This window comes from Rhipicephalus sanguineus, unplaced genomic scaffold (assembly GCF_013339695.2).
Source record: "Rhipicephalus sanguineus isolate Rsan-2018 unplaced genomic scaffold, BIME_Rsan_1.4 Seq1176, whole genome shotgun sequence".
Taxonomy (NCBI): Eukaryota; Metazoa; Arthropoda; class Arachnida; order Ixodida; family Ixodidae; genus Rhipicephalus; species Rhipicephalus sanguineus.
The window spans coordinates 3,640-18,290 of NW_023614442.1; the positions used below are offsets into that span (position 1 = coordinate 3,640).

Genomic DNA, 14,651 nt, shown 5'->3' on the forward strand with positions numbered 1-14,651 from the left:
CAGCTCACGGCGACATTCAGAACCTGCAGGCAATCAGGCTGGTCTTTCTACCCCCGAACACGACGTCGCTATCGCAGCCGATGGACCAGGGCGTCATACACCATACCAGGAAAATATATCGCTACAATCTGTTGAAGCGAATGCTCCTTTGCTATGACAACGGAAAGGAGTATAACATTGACCTCCTCGGTGGTATTTGCCTCATTGTTCACGCATGGAGGCAGGTGGAGGCCACCGTTATTTGACGGTGTTTTGAGCACGCCGGTTTTGTGAAAGAAGAGGCAACCTCCGCTGAGTTTGCTGTCACCGCTGTCACTTGCCCGTTTGATGAAGAAGGGGAGACTCTCTGCGCTCGATATGAGGCTTTGCACGCGGACGAGGAGTGCACTCCAATCGGATTCTCCGAGTACGCAAATGTCGAGTGCACAGTGCAGACGTGTTACGCCGACATCGACAGCGAGATAGCTGTGAGATCGACCGATTTGGCCTCTAATGTTGACAGCGATGACGAGCCCTCCCGAGCACCCCCTTTGGCGGATGTCATCGATGCCTTGAGTGTTGTGCGCAGCTTCGTCGAGTGCAACGGCGGCGAGGCTGAGATGCTGCGCCTCATTGACAGGCTGGAAAATATGACTTTCAGTGCTGGGAACTACCGAACGCGTCAGTCACGCATGGAGGAATTTTTCTCCAAGTAGGCTGACTTGCCACAATAAAGGTGTGACTTCCGTACATCACGTTTTCTGGCTGATTTCTTTGATTTCGCGTTGTTTCGGATAATTGGGAATCCCGCTTAATTGGGATATTTTTCTCGGTCCCGAGGCCTTCGAATTAACGAGGTTTTACTGTATGTTGTGAACTAACATGTCATGTTTATCCATGGTGTATAGAATCATTGCATCTGCTTCTGATGCAAGGTCACGGCGCCTAAAACTTTACACTTCAATTCTTTTATTTTTGTAATTTGTGTACAAGTTTTAAATTTAAGGCCTTGAAGTGTTGGTTCTAACAACCAGAATTACATAAATCTCCTCTCTTTGCAAATTTAATCCCTAGCTGCCATGGCCATATATTTACAAGGAAGTGAAATGTGAAAGTACTCGTGTTAAAAAAAACAAAACAAAAAACCTGCAGCGGTCTAAATTAATTCAGTGACCTCCACCGTGGTGCCCCTTATACCCCTCTGTGCAGCTTCATGATTCAGTTCAGTTAATTTCAAAAGAATACTTCTCTCTTCAATGCAACAAATTCAAGTCTGTTGATTGGTTACGCATAGAGAGCACATGCATGTTCGAATGGGCCAAGTGATGGCACCTGCATACAAGTGAAATGCAGTCTTAGGCATCTGTGTGCACTGCTTTAACCGTCCCTGTGCTGGACTTGTTTTCTTCGTTGCCAGGCCACTGTAGCCACATTTCAGTGGGGGTGAAATGTACTGCTTAAATTTAGGTGCATTCAAAGTTGTCAGAATGTGCCTCATATCGTGGTTTTGGCATCCCCTTATCGTTCTTTGCCAGGTGTGGCTGAACGAATCGTGGCTCGGAGCAGCAGTGGATGGTCAGGAGAGCTTGGCACCCCCAATGAGTGGCAATGCCATTGCCCCCCATATTATCTACCTTGGGTGGCTGCAGCCTCAGAGTCAGCCACCGCTCAGGCGCCGGCGCCGGCAGGTCGGAAGCTCTTCGTGGTTAGCAGAGCTCACTGATTCCCTTGGCAACGTCGACGCATTCAAGGGAGTGCTGCAAGACTTTAGGGTATGCTGGTAGCAACGAGTTCCTTGCCATTTTTCTCCCGCACTTCACAGCCTCGTGGTGCATGCTCACCTCGGCCGCCATAGATTCCTTTTTTTTTTTTTTTTTGTTCAGGCAAAATGTGACAGACGTTTGCAATTCATTTCTTTCAATTTTATCACGTGGCAGAATGAATGAAAAGCAGGCAGGAAAATGTACAAATGCATGGGCAGATGCCTCCTGGTTCTAAGATTTGCATGCACTAGCTCGGTGGGCAGTTGGGCATTTGGTGTGATAGCCTTCAATCAATAAGTGAATGCTGAATGCTGCTTGGCAGCATTCAGCACTACTAGGTGTCTATGTGCGATTTGTTTTTCTTGGTCACCCACAGGGAGCAAGCTGGCAGCTCCAGTGGCAGAAGGCAGCTTCAGGTCATTGTCAGAAGGCTCAATTGTTGACTAAACTGAACCCTAGTCTAAAGTATATACAGTAGAACCCCGCTGATACGTTTTTGAAGGGACCGTAGGAAATAAACGTAAGAGACGGGAAACGTAAGAGCTGAAAAACAGGAAAAACGGCCAAAATATTTAGTGGTACAGAATTTTATTTCAATTCTTACGAGCAGCACAAAAATTGGCGCGCTCAGCCGCGATCTAGTCGATGGATAGAAACGCGGAGCTTAGGACGGCCTCATCCACAGAAATGTAATCAACGTATGTGATTTTTTTAACACCAACAGCTGTAGGCATGAAAGAACTAAGCACACGCAATCACGACCGGCGCGGCAAGTCCGACCGCGAACCGCACGCACGACCATGCGAGCTCCAACCAGCTCGAACTGCTCCCGTTCTCCGACAAATAACGATGATGATGAGTCTACGCCAACGCGATGGCAGAAGTGAATGCGAATCTCGAAGGCCTTGCTTTCGCAAGCAATCACGTCATACACGCCATGTTTGTGCAATACAAATCTCAAAGGCTATGCTTTTGTCAATAGTAAATGCCAATCTCGAAGGCCTTGCTTTCGCGAGCACTTACGTCATAGACGCCATCTTTGCAATTTGAATCTCGAAGGCCATGCTTTTGTTTGCATCAATTGAAAGATTCTGTTGCTTGCGCCTCTCATGCGGCTAATATTGCGGTCAAACGAGGCCAAGCTGCGTGAAAATGCACCATGGCCTCTCTCTTTGGTAGTCACTCGGTCGGCTCCGAGCGCACTTCGCGACGTATCATACGGGAACGGTCCGACAGTTACGACGTAACAGCGGGGTTCCCAATACATTGTATCCTATGGGAGCTATGCCGGGACCGGCGGAAAACGACGTAACAGCCGGGAAAACGCAGCAGTGAGGAACGTAACAGCGGGGTTCTATTGTACTGTGTACTCGCAAGGCATAGGCAACAGCTGGCAAGCCAAGCAAAGAAAAAGCCATGAAATAGCCTAATGGCCTTTATGGTGTCCATTCGGGCTCAACATATTTATTTCGAAGCAAAGGATTTTGAGTCTTGGCATGTATGGCACTTGGTAATGCCACTGTTATGAGCACGTTCCAATTTGAGATGCTGATGTGGCATGTGTTTGGGTGAAATGCAAGCAACTCAAAATGAACACAGGGAAATTCGATAGGGTGTTCTATTCAGCCTACTGACGCATATGTGTTTATGATGCAGTAATTATGGGATTGGGATTCTGTTCTAGTAGCCCTGTGTTCGAATTGTGTGAAAAACTTTATATTGTTACTATTTTACCATTGTTGGGCAGTGCACAAACGGACAAAACACGAAGGATAAGTTCCAACTTGCCTGCATTTCAGTCTTACTACTGTTACTATTTTTTCGTTTTTTACTATTTCTTAGTTTATTTTTCAATTTATTATTTCCTTATTTGTCAGTTTTTATAGCTTCGGGGGAGCGGAGTTAGGGATTATTTGCAATTTAAGACTCGCTGCATTCATCCTCTGTCTCCATGCTGTCTTTTAATACATTACAACCATAGCGTGTGCAATTAATTTCCCCCAGTGATTCACTGCGCTATCAGTAAATGCATTAAGTACTCACTGTAGCGGTCATCTCTTGTATACCTTTAAGTTGACGCCTTCCACTGGGAAGTTTCCATTAATTTGTCTTATTAAAACCCTTGATTAATAATTAAAGGGGCCTGACATCACTTTTCGAACATGGTCTTAGAATGCTGTTGATCAATATTCAAGGCTCATGTGAACATGTGAGCAAAGTATTACAGCACTGCACATGGTAGCGAATTTATAATTTTGTTTCAAAGACAGCTAGGAATCTCTCTTTCTCCTATCTGCAAACTATAGATAGTCAAAGGCACTGACTGCGCAGACGAAGGGAAGGACTGGCTAATTTCATGACCACAAGAACATCCTCAGTAATACTACCATTGTGTATACTGAGTTCAGTAAAAAAAAAAAATCTGTGTCCCTCTTTTCAAAAACACCAGTAGAGTAAATCATCTTATATTTGCACCTCCGGTCTTTAAGAATGGTCGTCTGCTTAATCTTTCCTCCTACTTCGTGCGAGGTGGCACTGAGCGTACTGTGCCCACACTGTTTCGAATGCTGCATGCCTGAGTCGGTCATTTGTCTAATGCTGAGCCCTCTGTGACAGTACGTACCGACGCAAATTGTCGTTTTCGAAACCACTGGTACATTTGCCAGTGCATGCTTGCTCTATCCTACGTGCCTCGCGAGTTAGATGCCTTGGCAGACATTCGCTTGGTGTTTAACCACTTGAAACCACTTCAGAATGTGCTATCTATATTTGGCTGTCGGTTCAGCTGATGCTGGGCAAAACTGTTGCAAACCAGATTCTCACGGAGCTGGACCAGACTTTAGCACCTCTAGTGCGATGTAGGTACCCCGGCCACCATGTGTGTGGCATAAAGCCCCTTGAGTGCGGCACTAGTCTGAATGGGAAGTGTTGCAAACACATTCAAAGAAAAGAATGAAAGGGCTCAAGGTCATGATGTGCGCTGGCGTAGCTTCTTTCCCCTTTGTCATCCCTCCCTGCGTAGTTTCCATCGCGCTTGTCGGCGTGAAAGAAGGGAGAAAGTGCTCATAACTTGCAGCGAAATACACGTGAGGCTTTAAACACCAAGTGCAGTCGTTTGATGATTACTTAAAGGACCCCTGACACCGAATTTGGAAACTCGAGATGCTTGTGTTGTTTGATAGTCCTGCATGCGGGGGCACTTCTGACCGATTATGAGTGACGAGCGTTGCCTTTAAGATATTTTAATTTGGTTTTAAAGTAAGCCTGAGTGCTCATCTGAATTTTGAACTCCTATCAACATAACCACTAGTATGACGTAGACGTAGGCCCCTTGTGACGTTGCAGAGGTAAAGCAAGTGTTGTCGACGTCACAGACAGAAATATGCGCGGTGCATGCACTGTGGTATATTGCGAAGCGTGTTTGCTCTCCCACCTTCTCCTTCTTCGGTACGTGTCGGCAGGCAGCGTGAGCTCTCCGTGTGTGTGTTCTCCAACTGGCAGTTCAACAAGCGCGTGGCTGACGTCACCCAATACTGAGCGCACATCATCACGCGTGCCCCGAGGCGCGACCGCCGCGGCGCGGCGCTAGTTTCTTATCCTCTTTCGGCGCGCGTTTTGAACCTACACTAAAATGACCACAATTAACGCTGCTAGGATTATTTAGACATCACGTTGGAGGATTTACGGTGTCATTCCGTGATTACAAGACATAGACATACTTATTACAACATAAATGTCACAAACAAGAAATCGGCTGTCAGGGGCCCTTTAAAAAAATATTGCAGGGCCCCTTTAACCATAACTGTCACTGCCACTAATTACTTACAACCAACTGTTATCTATGGTCATTTCATAATCATATTGTATGTTCAAATATTATCTATATGTTATTTATTTATCTATTTATTATTTAGCATGATTGCCCACACATGCACAAAGTGGTTGCCGGTGGGTTTAAATAAGCCTTTCAAGCGCGGTCTTCTGTTCAGTTGTAAGTGCCAGCTTGTCCCGTCGACCTCTTTTCGCTGTGTCCTGTGTTTTCCGCTGTTTTTATCCTTTGTTACCGAAAGCTCCCACTACTGATGCTACCATAGATCATTTCGGAACTGTGACAAGCATAGTGGCTGACACTGCGGCACAGCAGACGGACGACTCGTGTGGCTTTCGTCGATGCTTGTGCATACATTTGTACGGTGATCCCTTAGCGGAAAACCGTCGCAGCTACATATGAAACGCGGTACCTCTGCAGCATAGAGCCAAGCGTTCCAAGTTAGTTGCGTGCAGCGCATCACCTGCTAAGCTCATCCAGTTAAGCGTCGGGACGTTCATTGCAACGTACGCGTGCATTTGCTTGTGCGCAGTGAGATTTCTCCACGCTCAGAAAGTGTCGAACCGAGCAAAAGTGCTGCGAGTACGTTGTCAGGCCAATGCGGCGATGGCGAGCTGCTTTCATTTCTGCAAGCGACATGCACTTAATTGAAGCGGTGCCACGCAAGGACACGAATGGCGTGTTTGGGTTGTTACCTTAAAGGGGTACTGACACAAAAATTTTGGCCTCGCGTTTTTTTGCTGTAATGTGTAGCTGGGGGCCTGTTAGTCATAACACGGCACATTGTTTGCCGCAGCGCACGATCGATAATTACTTACAGGCTCCTCATTACCGTCCAGTGTCAGTTTCGGTTTCAAAAGCGACAAGCCTCTGGATGCAACTATAGTAGAACCCCGCTGATACGTTTTTGAAGGGACCGTAGGAAATAAACGTAAGAGACGGGAAACGTAAGAGCCGAAAACAGGAAAAAACGGCCAAAATATTTAGTGGTACAGAATTTTATTTCAATTCTTACGAGCAGCACGAAAATTGGCGCGCTCAGCCGCGATCTAGTCGATGGATAGAAACGCGGAGCTTAGGACGGCCTTATCCACAGAAATGTAATCAACGTATGTGATTTTTTTAACACCAACAGCTGTAGGCATGAAAGAACTAAGCACACGCAATCACGACCGGCGCGGCGAGTTCGACCGCGAACCGCACGCACACCATGCGAGCTCCAACCAGCTCGAACTCCTCCCGTTCTCCAACAAATAACGATGATGATGAGTCTACGCCAACGCGATGGCAGAAGTGAATGCCAATCTCGAAGGCCTTGCTTTCGCAAGCAAGTACGTCATACACGCCATGTTTGTGCAATGCAAATCTCAGAGGCTATGCTTTTGTCAATAGTAAATGCCAATCTCGAAGGCCTTGCTTTCGCGAGCAGTTACGTCATAGACACCATCTTTGCAATTTGAATCTCGAAGGCCATGCTTTTGTTTGCATCAATTGAAAGATTCTGTTGCTTGCGCCTCTCATGCGGCTAATATTACGGTCAAACGAGGCCAAGCTGCGTGAAAATGCACCATGGCCGCTCTCTTTGGTAGTCACTCGGTCGGCTCCGGGCACACTTCGCGACGTATCGTACGGGAACGGTCCGACAGTTACGACGTAACAGCGGGGTTCCCAATACATTGTATCCTATGGGAGCTATGCCGGGACCGGCGGAAAACGACGTAACAGCCGGGAAAACGCAGCAGTGAGGAACGTAACAGCGGGGTTCTACTGTATCACCACCTAGCGGGCGCAGCGCTCGATCACGTCAGCACACAGAACTGTGACACACTTCCGCACGGTTCGCGAGCAACCGCCGAGAAGTAGGCCGCTGGAGCAAATGTGGCAAAAAAAAACATGGCGGCTGTGACGTCATCATAACTTGTTGCAGCGTGGTCACGTGAGGAAAGTACGGGGTCCCCAAGGGTCCCCTTTGAGAGTGTCAGTAATGTGAGGATGTCGATAGCTCACGCAAACTTCAAAATTCATTTAAAATAACTTCCAAGCTATATGCGCTGTTGGTATTTTGCAGATGATATACGCATGTTCACGGGAATCGATCCCGCAGGCTATCTTGTTCACGAAATTTTGTGCCAGTACCCCTTTAAAAGCGTGCGATACACTTACACCAGCGGCAACAGTACTAAGCCGCATGCACTGCCGAACAGGCAGTTCATGATTTAGTTTCCTTAAGGCGCTTATTGTTGATAAGTTTGTCGCAGAGAGGTGCCACAGTACGTTCGCCGGTAGCCATCATCACGCCCCTGTGTATTTCCGATGCTGATCTGTGTAGGCATCACCACACTCGCGCCGAAGTCGTACTAATCACTGGTTGACCACTCATGCACTTACCGTAAGGGCAGAAAATTGTAAGTTTTTTCCAGTAATATATACGACCAAATATTCAAAAAGATTGAATGTTCGAGTCACTTCGAATATTCAAAACTTCTCGAATGCATGGTTTTCGAATCGAATACGAATATTTCAAATGTAATGTTCGTCTAACATCCGAAACTTTCGAATATTCACACACCTCTAATCAATACCGATCCCCAGAGTGACGGAAATGTGGACTCAGAGTCTGAAATATAGAGTTTTTGTTCTATGGTTATGTTTCCTCAAATGGTGACTGCATTCAGTGCCCCATGAAAGAAATGCTTGAGACAAGTCACGTCTGTGTAGCTTACCCGAACGAAGTGTTATTAATCGCAATAGGCGAGAAAATAATGTAAATGCCATCTACCAAAGTCTGAAAACTTTTTTCTTGTAAAGCACAAAATAGCTGCTGAAGTTGTAAACATGCCGTCGCCCTCCAAGTTCCATTCTGATGTGGGCAGCTGTCCGTTGTGGGTTGAAAGCTCTTGGATGATTTTCAAGCTCATGGTCGGGCCGCTGGCGGAGGGTCCGCAGGCCGCATGTTTCATGTTTGAGAGCTTTGCTTTAAAGGCTCAATGTGTGTTTTAGAAAAGGTAGATACATGACTGGCATGTCAGTTATAAAAGGGCAAATAAAAAAACTTTCATCTGTATAAAGATAGGATATAGACAGGTAAGAGCAGCATCAACAAGCAAGTTAAATTCAATTTGGTATTTTAAAAGGGCCTTTGTTCTGGCAGTTTCCAAATGACAAAACATTAGCTAAGGTGGCTATGGAAGAGGATGCCACTCAACGCACGTTTTTGGTATAAAAGAATGTTGAAACATGTGAGGAACCTTATTCATCGGATCAGCACCGTGTGACAGCCCGTTCTATGCAGGATGAAGACCTTTCCCAGTGATCTTCAATTTACCCTATCTTGCTCGAGTTGACTCCGTTTTATTTTTGCTAACTTAATATTGTCACCTCGGCTAACCATCTAGTACAGACCTCGGCTGCATTTGCCATCTCTTGGTATATCCATTCCATCTCTGTCACTGACCATTGTTTATCTACGCTACGCATTACGTCACTCACCCATGTCCACTTTCTTTTCTTGAGGTCAGCTAAGATAGCCGCTACTCCTGGCTGTTTTCTGATCCACTTCACTCTTGTCCTCTCTCTCAATGTTATGGCTGTGTGGTCCTTAATTTCTTCTCAAATTTATTTTTTATTCAAGTTTCAGCCCCATATTTTAGTGCTGGTAGAATGCAGTGGCTGTACACTTTCCCCTTTAGGGACAGGGGTAAATTTCCTGCCATGGTTGGGAATGTTTGCCGTCTACGCTCGAGCATAATTATTCTTCCTTGTTACTTAATTCTTCCCTAGGCTCCCCTGTCAGTAATTGACCTAGATATGCACATTATTGCACAGATTGTAAGGGCTGGTTGCTAATTGTGAACTCTTGCCAGGCCATCATGTCTTCTGCATATTCATTTTCAACACTTTCTCAGTTTAAAGGGGTACTGACACGAATATTTTAAGTTGTCGTTTTTTTTGCATCATATGAAAGGCCAAGCCCTCAAGAGCCTATAAAATGTAGTGCTAAGCGCTAGTGTGCCCTGAAAAAGTAATTGCACTAGGTTTTTAAAAGCTAGTTTCGGTTTCTGCTGTACCCTGACGTCACAACATGGTATGAGCTTCTCGTCACGTGCTCGCACAATATATAGGGACGTTTCCACGGCCGCTTCGCACTGTGGCTCCGTTGGTGACGCACAAGCGGCCATCTTGGAAGTTTTGGTACCTGACGTCATCACAACTAGCCAGACTGCTGCGTGAAGTCACCAGAATTTGTACTGTAGCCTGACGTCAAGCTAGTGTCGATGTCAGTAGGTGCACCATGGAAAAATTGACTTTAATATCAAATTAAAAAATCTTATCAGCATTTGCTGAGCTTCACACTTGCTCAGAGCCGTCTCTGCATACAGGAGATTTGTACGGCAGAGTAAACTCGCCTTCGAAAAACGGTGTCAGTACCTCTTTAAGTCTTCAATGATTTTTTTGCAATTTGTGGCCGTCATTGCTGAGGAGCATGATGTCATCTGCAAATTATAAGTTGCTGAGATATGTATTCTCCATTCATTTTTATTCCTATTTCTTAGACTCATACAGTGGCTGCAAAATAAGTAACTGATTTAATAGACAGTAACGCTACACTCATTGGAATTAACAAAGGCGCATGATGTCGCGTTGAGTTCGAAGACTAAGTGTCAATTTTATCTATCAGACCCTTGAAGTACATGTATATTTAGGCATGATAATATTGACTGATCAATTCTGAAGGGATTCTGTGGATTCAATTAGAGCGCAGTAAGCTGCATCTCAAGCAGCACTCGTGTATTCAAGCTTTGTACATATGAGTGTTTGGTGTTGGGATGTAAAATCAAAATAATAATAATAATAATATTTAATAAGTAGTAGTATGAAATATCTGGTGAATTAAATTGTTTGTTCAAACTAACAGCTTGCTTTTCATGCGCCTCTATCAGAGTAGTGCAGCCACTGGAAGACAAAAGCATAAAGGCTTAATTCGAAACTGAAAACCAAAAGAAAGAGTGAGCTTTTGTAGATGTTTTCTTTGTAAGCTGTTTCATTGCAGGTGATGAACGTACCGGGGCAGGTGTTACGTTTTTGCACCAGAGCTTATATGGCACACCTGCTTGATTTTATGGCGTACGCGTCCATCCTCGAACCTTCATGACCTCTTCCGAGCGAGCGATAACGTCACAGAATTACGTCAGCATGTGTGACTTCATCCTAACTTCACAAATTACCGAAATTTTCCATGACGTCATCAAGTGACATCGTCGATCAGTCGAAGGTGGGCCGATCACGTGATGCACGGAGCCTTTCGTACGTGTTCCGCTACGTTACTGCGTTGGTGCGGTCGTGCGTAGTAGTAGTCAGCAGTTCCACTTTAACTTTTTTAGGCTCACCAAATCAAACCTGGTCACGAAGTTCACAACGGTCTATTCTTTTATCCGAAACGTACGCCAAAACACAGCAATAAACAAAGCCACAAGTACGTTTGAAGCCGCAAGCACGAAGATTAGGCAAATTTGTGTACTACCCATCATTCCCATGGTAGCTGCAGCGATCGCAGCGCCAGAGTCCCCTCTAGTTAATTTTAGGAAACTCTATGGTTGGACCCACCTACCGAAAAATATTTCTGGCTATGCCCCACTACTGGTCGCTTCATTGATGGCCAAGAAACGCGAACGTCCAGTTGCTAGTAGTCGACTGCCGATTTTTCGGACATGCTCGAAAATCCGGACGCTTTCGCGGCACCGTCACAAGCCCCATAGACTTCGGCGTCCGATTTTTCGGACTTTCTGCCCAAACTGCACGTCCAAAACGGCATTAATTGAAGCCGCACCTCTGCTGTGTCTATCATCTCGTAGGTTCGAACCGGCGCTTTCGCGAGCCGATCTGTTTGCGGCCGTAGCAGTGTCCGAAAGTCAGCTTTGCCGCAATGCGCAAGTGTTATGGGGTGAAGTCGACCGAAAATCCGAAGGAGACACTATCGCGGCGCAGTGCGTCGATGTCTTTACCGATAAGCAGCGGATGCGTGATGGCGGCAGGCGGCAGACCCGCCAATACCATTTAATCGCTGACAACCCTTTGTGATAAGCGTCTTCAGCTAACTGCTCGGTGCGGCGGCTGCATTTTCGATGGAGGCGAAAATGTTTGAGGCCCGTGTATTTAGGTTTAGGGGCACGTTAAAGAACCCCAGGTAGTCGAAATTTCCGGAGCCCTCCACTGCGGCGTCTCTCGTAATCATACCTTGGTTTTGGGACGTTAAACCCCAGATATTACTAACTGCTCGGTAGTGCATGTGGCCTGGTGCAGTTGTGAGCGTACTAAACTTCCCGCGCCGCCGTCTTTTTTGTGCGAGACCGCTAAATGCGCCGCACAGATGCGTTGCCTTCACGAACGAAAGCAGTCAGGAACGGAGGGGACATCACGAACACTTTCATGACAAACGCGTGCGTACGGTACTGCAAGCGCCCCGGCAGTGACGGCGTATACGTCAGCTTCGATGGCGACGTGCTAAGAACGATCGGCTCACGCGGCAGCAAATTCTACATGTCGGCGCGTCGTTTACGTGCGCACTCGCATCGGGGAAAGCAGGAAGAGTCGTCCACCACAGCCTTTGTGTTCCGCGTTTCCAAACGCTCCAAGCGAGATGGCCGTAATTTTCTCCAAGTTTTGATAGCATTGGCGGCGCTCATGACGAGGCGCAACACGTAGTTAAACGGAGTTCGTGACAGGCACCGAATGTATTGACGAGAGCCTGGGCGCGCACCAAATTGCCTGGTAACTGTACTGGCAGGCACTAAAGCTGTTTCGTACGTGGCTGTGGCGATTTGACTGCTTGAGCAGAATAAAAAAAAAAAAAAAAACATGAATCCGTTTTTTCGGACTGCCCGATTTTTCGGACGATTTCGCGGTCCCTAGGGAGTCCGAAAAACCGGATGTTGACTACTCGAAAGGAACTTCACAAAAACTTTTGTTGGGCCTAGTTGGTACATAGCATTTAAGAAGAGAAGTTCGTCGCAAATCAAGACGGACCACAAAGAATAGTGCTTGTCTCTTCTATTCTTTGTGGTCCGTCTTGATTTGCGCTGAACTTCTCTTCTTAAATTATATACTCAAAAATACTTGGAAAAGTTGTCAACGTATCGCCTCTCGTTCAGTTAGTACTAAATTGAGACAATAGCGAATTATGTTCTGCATACCGACCCAGATGTTTATGGGCAGCGACTGTATATATGCAAGACAGGACTTTCAAACGCTCTCTTACAAAATTTTTTGAGTAAGCGCATTGTTTCATATGTTGCATATGCAGGGTGTTTCACATAACAAGAACCAAGGATTTAAAGGGGCACGAAAGTGAAACATATCACATTAGACAAATGAATTATTCTTTCAGAACTCTATTGTCATTGCTATTCCGCCCACGTTGCCGGCGGTGACCAAGGGTGGCCGAACGACAGTACGCAGATCGCCGTGATACTGGTGGTGGTGGTAGTGGTTTGAAGAGGAAAAGGCGCCTAGTTTCTGCAGCCCGGTCGGGAGCACGGCGCAGCTGAACGCTTTATTGTGTGAGCCTGGCCTTTTTATAGCGCCGGCTGGGAAAGAGAAAACCACGTGAGGTGACGTCACGATACAAAGATTGCCGGCTAACAACGTCAGGTTACAACAATCCTCCATCCTTAAGATGAATAACGGTCTACTGGTTTTTTGTGCGTCAGCTACTCATGAGCCGTGCTGCGCATGCGCAAGGATCAGTGATGTCACACAGCTGGCTCACCGGAGCCGGCATCTCACGCGCTCTCCGCCACCGCCTCGCGCGGCTCGCCGCTGCTGGTCTGCGCGTTCGGGAGGAGTGGCGTCGTAGCCGCGGCAGACACACTGGCGCCGGCGCGCGCGCAGACTCCGCCACCGCCGCGTGCGACTCGCCGCTGCTGGTCTGCGCATTCGAGAGGAGTGACGTCGTAGACATGGCAAACACAGCGGCGCCGGCGCGCGCGCAGCTATTAGCCTTCGCTGTGCAGTCGCCGTCTGACACTGCGCTGGAGCCGCTTGATAGCGCCTCTGACTGGCGTTTGCAGGTGGGTAACGCCATGGAGAAGGAGAGCGCAAACGCGGCTCGACGGCGCAAAAGAGCCGAGAAGCTTATCTCATCGGATCCCGAAGTAGTTGCCTGGCAATTAGCGGTTCAGCGTACGAAGAATGAACAGAAGAAGGCTAATAATCCTAGACAATCTGGAAAGCTAAGAATAATCAGCTGAACCTTTGCTAACGCTACGTATATCCTGGCATAGCCGAGCTAAGCCACTGCAAATTTTTGATCCGGCGAGACCGTCGTAATTCTGGGACCGGGAACTTTTCAACAGGAAGGGTTTGTGGCGGCGCTGGTTTTCCAGGAGGCACGGACGCTGTTTCCTGTACCGGCGCCGTTTCTGTTCTCGTAGAGGCAGGCCCGTAGTCGGGGGGGGGGGGGGCGCCCTCTCCCCCCGAAATTTTGGTGAAGTAGGTGTTTTTACCAAAAATAAATAGTGGAAATAGGTGTTTTTCTCAAATAGTCGATTTTCAGCAAGCACCTGTGACGAAAGACGCGTGTTGTCAAATTGTAGCAACGAGTGCACGTACTCTGGCTGCTGCTCTTCCTCCGGGGTCTCCAACGGAAGTCGACTGAGGGCGTCAGGACCCGGCTTGTACTCGATCTTGAAGCTCCCAGTAGCAGTGCCCAACGCTGGATCCGGGCAGCGGCCATGAGAGGTGTCGGGCGGTCTTCTCGGAAAAGACCCACCAACGGCTTGTGATCTGTAACCAGAATAAAAGATCGCCCAAGCAGGTAGTCCCGAAAGTTTTTCACCCTTAACACCACGCCAGCGCTTCCCGCTCGAGTGGCGAGTAATTTCTTTCCGCTTTGGACAGCCTTCGCGAGCGGAACCCAATCGGCTCGGGAAGAGGAAACCAACCACTTGAGGTGACGTCACGATACAAAGATTGCCGGCTAACAACGTCAGGTTACAACAGTCGTTAATTTCGTCATCACACAGGTAGGTTAATTATTAAAATAGTAAATGGAGATCAAAGTATAATGTTTGAATTTCGCGCCA

General features: G+C 47.1%; 1 protein-coding gene across 1 annotated transcript; it reads left to right on the plus strand.

Moving 5' to 3' along the window:
* The first annotated feature begins 1,517 nt into the window (after positions 1 to 1,517).
* On the plus strand, positions 1,518 to 14,371 carry LOC119376323 (uncharacterized). The gene is made up of 2 exons (XM_037646212.2): positions 1,518 to 1,751; positions 14,163 to 14,371. Exons 1-2 carry the CDS (start codon positions 1,578 to 1,580, stop codon positions 14,349 to 14,351), a joined length of 363 nt encoding a protein of 120 aa, XP_037502140.1. The 5' UTR covers positions 1,518 to 1,577; the 3' UTR covers positions 14,352 to 14,371.
* Positions 14,372 to 14,651: the final 280 nt, after the last annotated feature.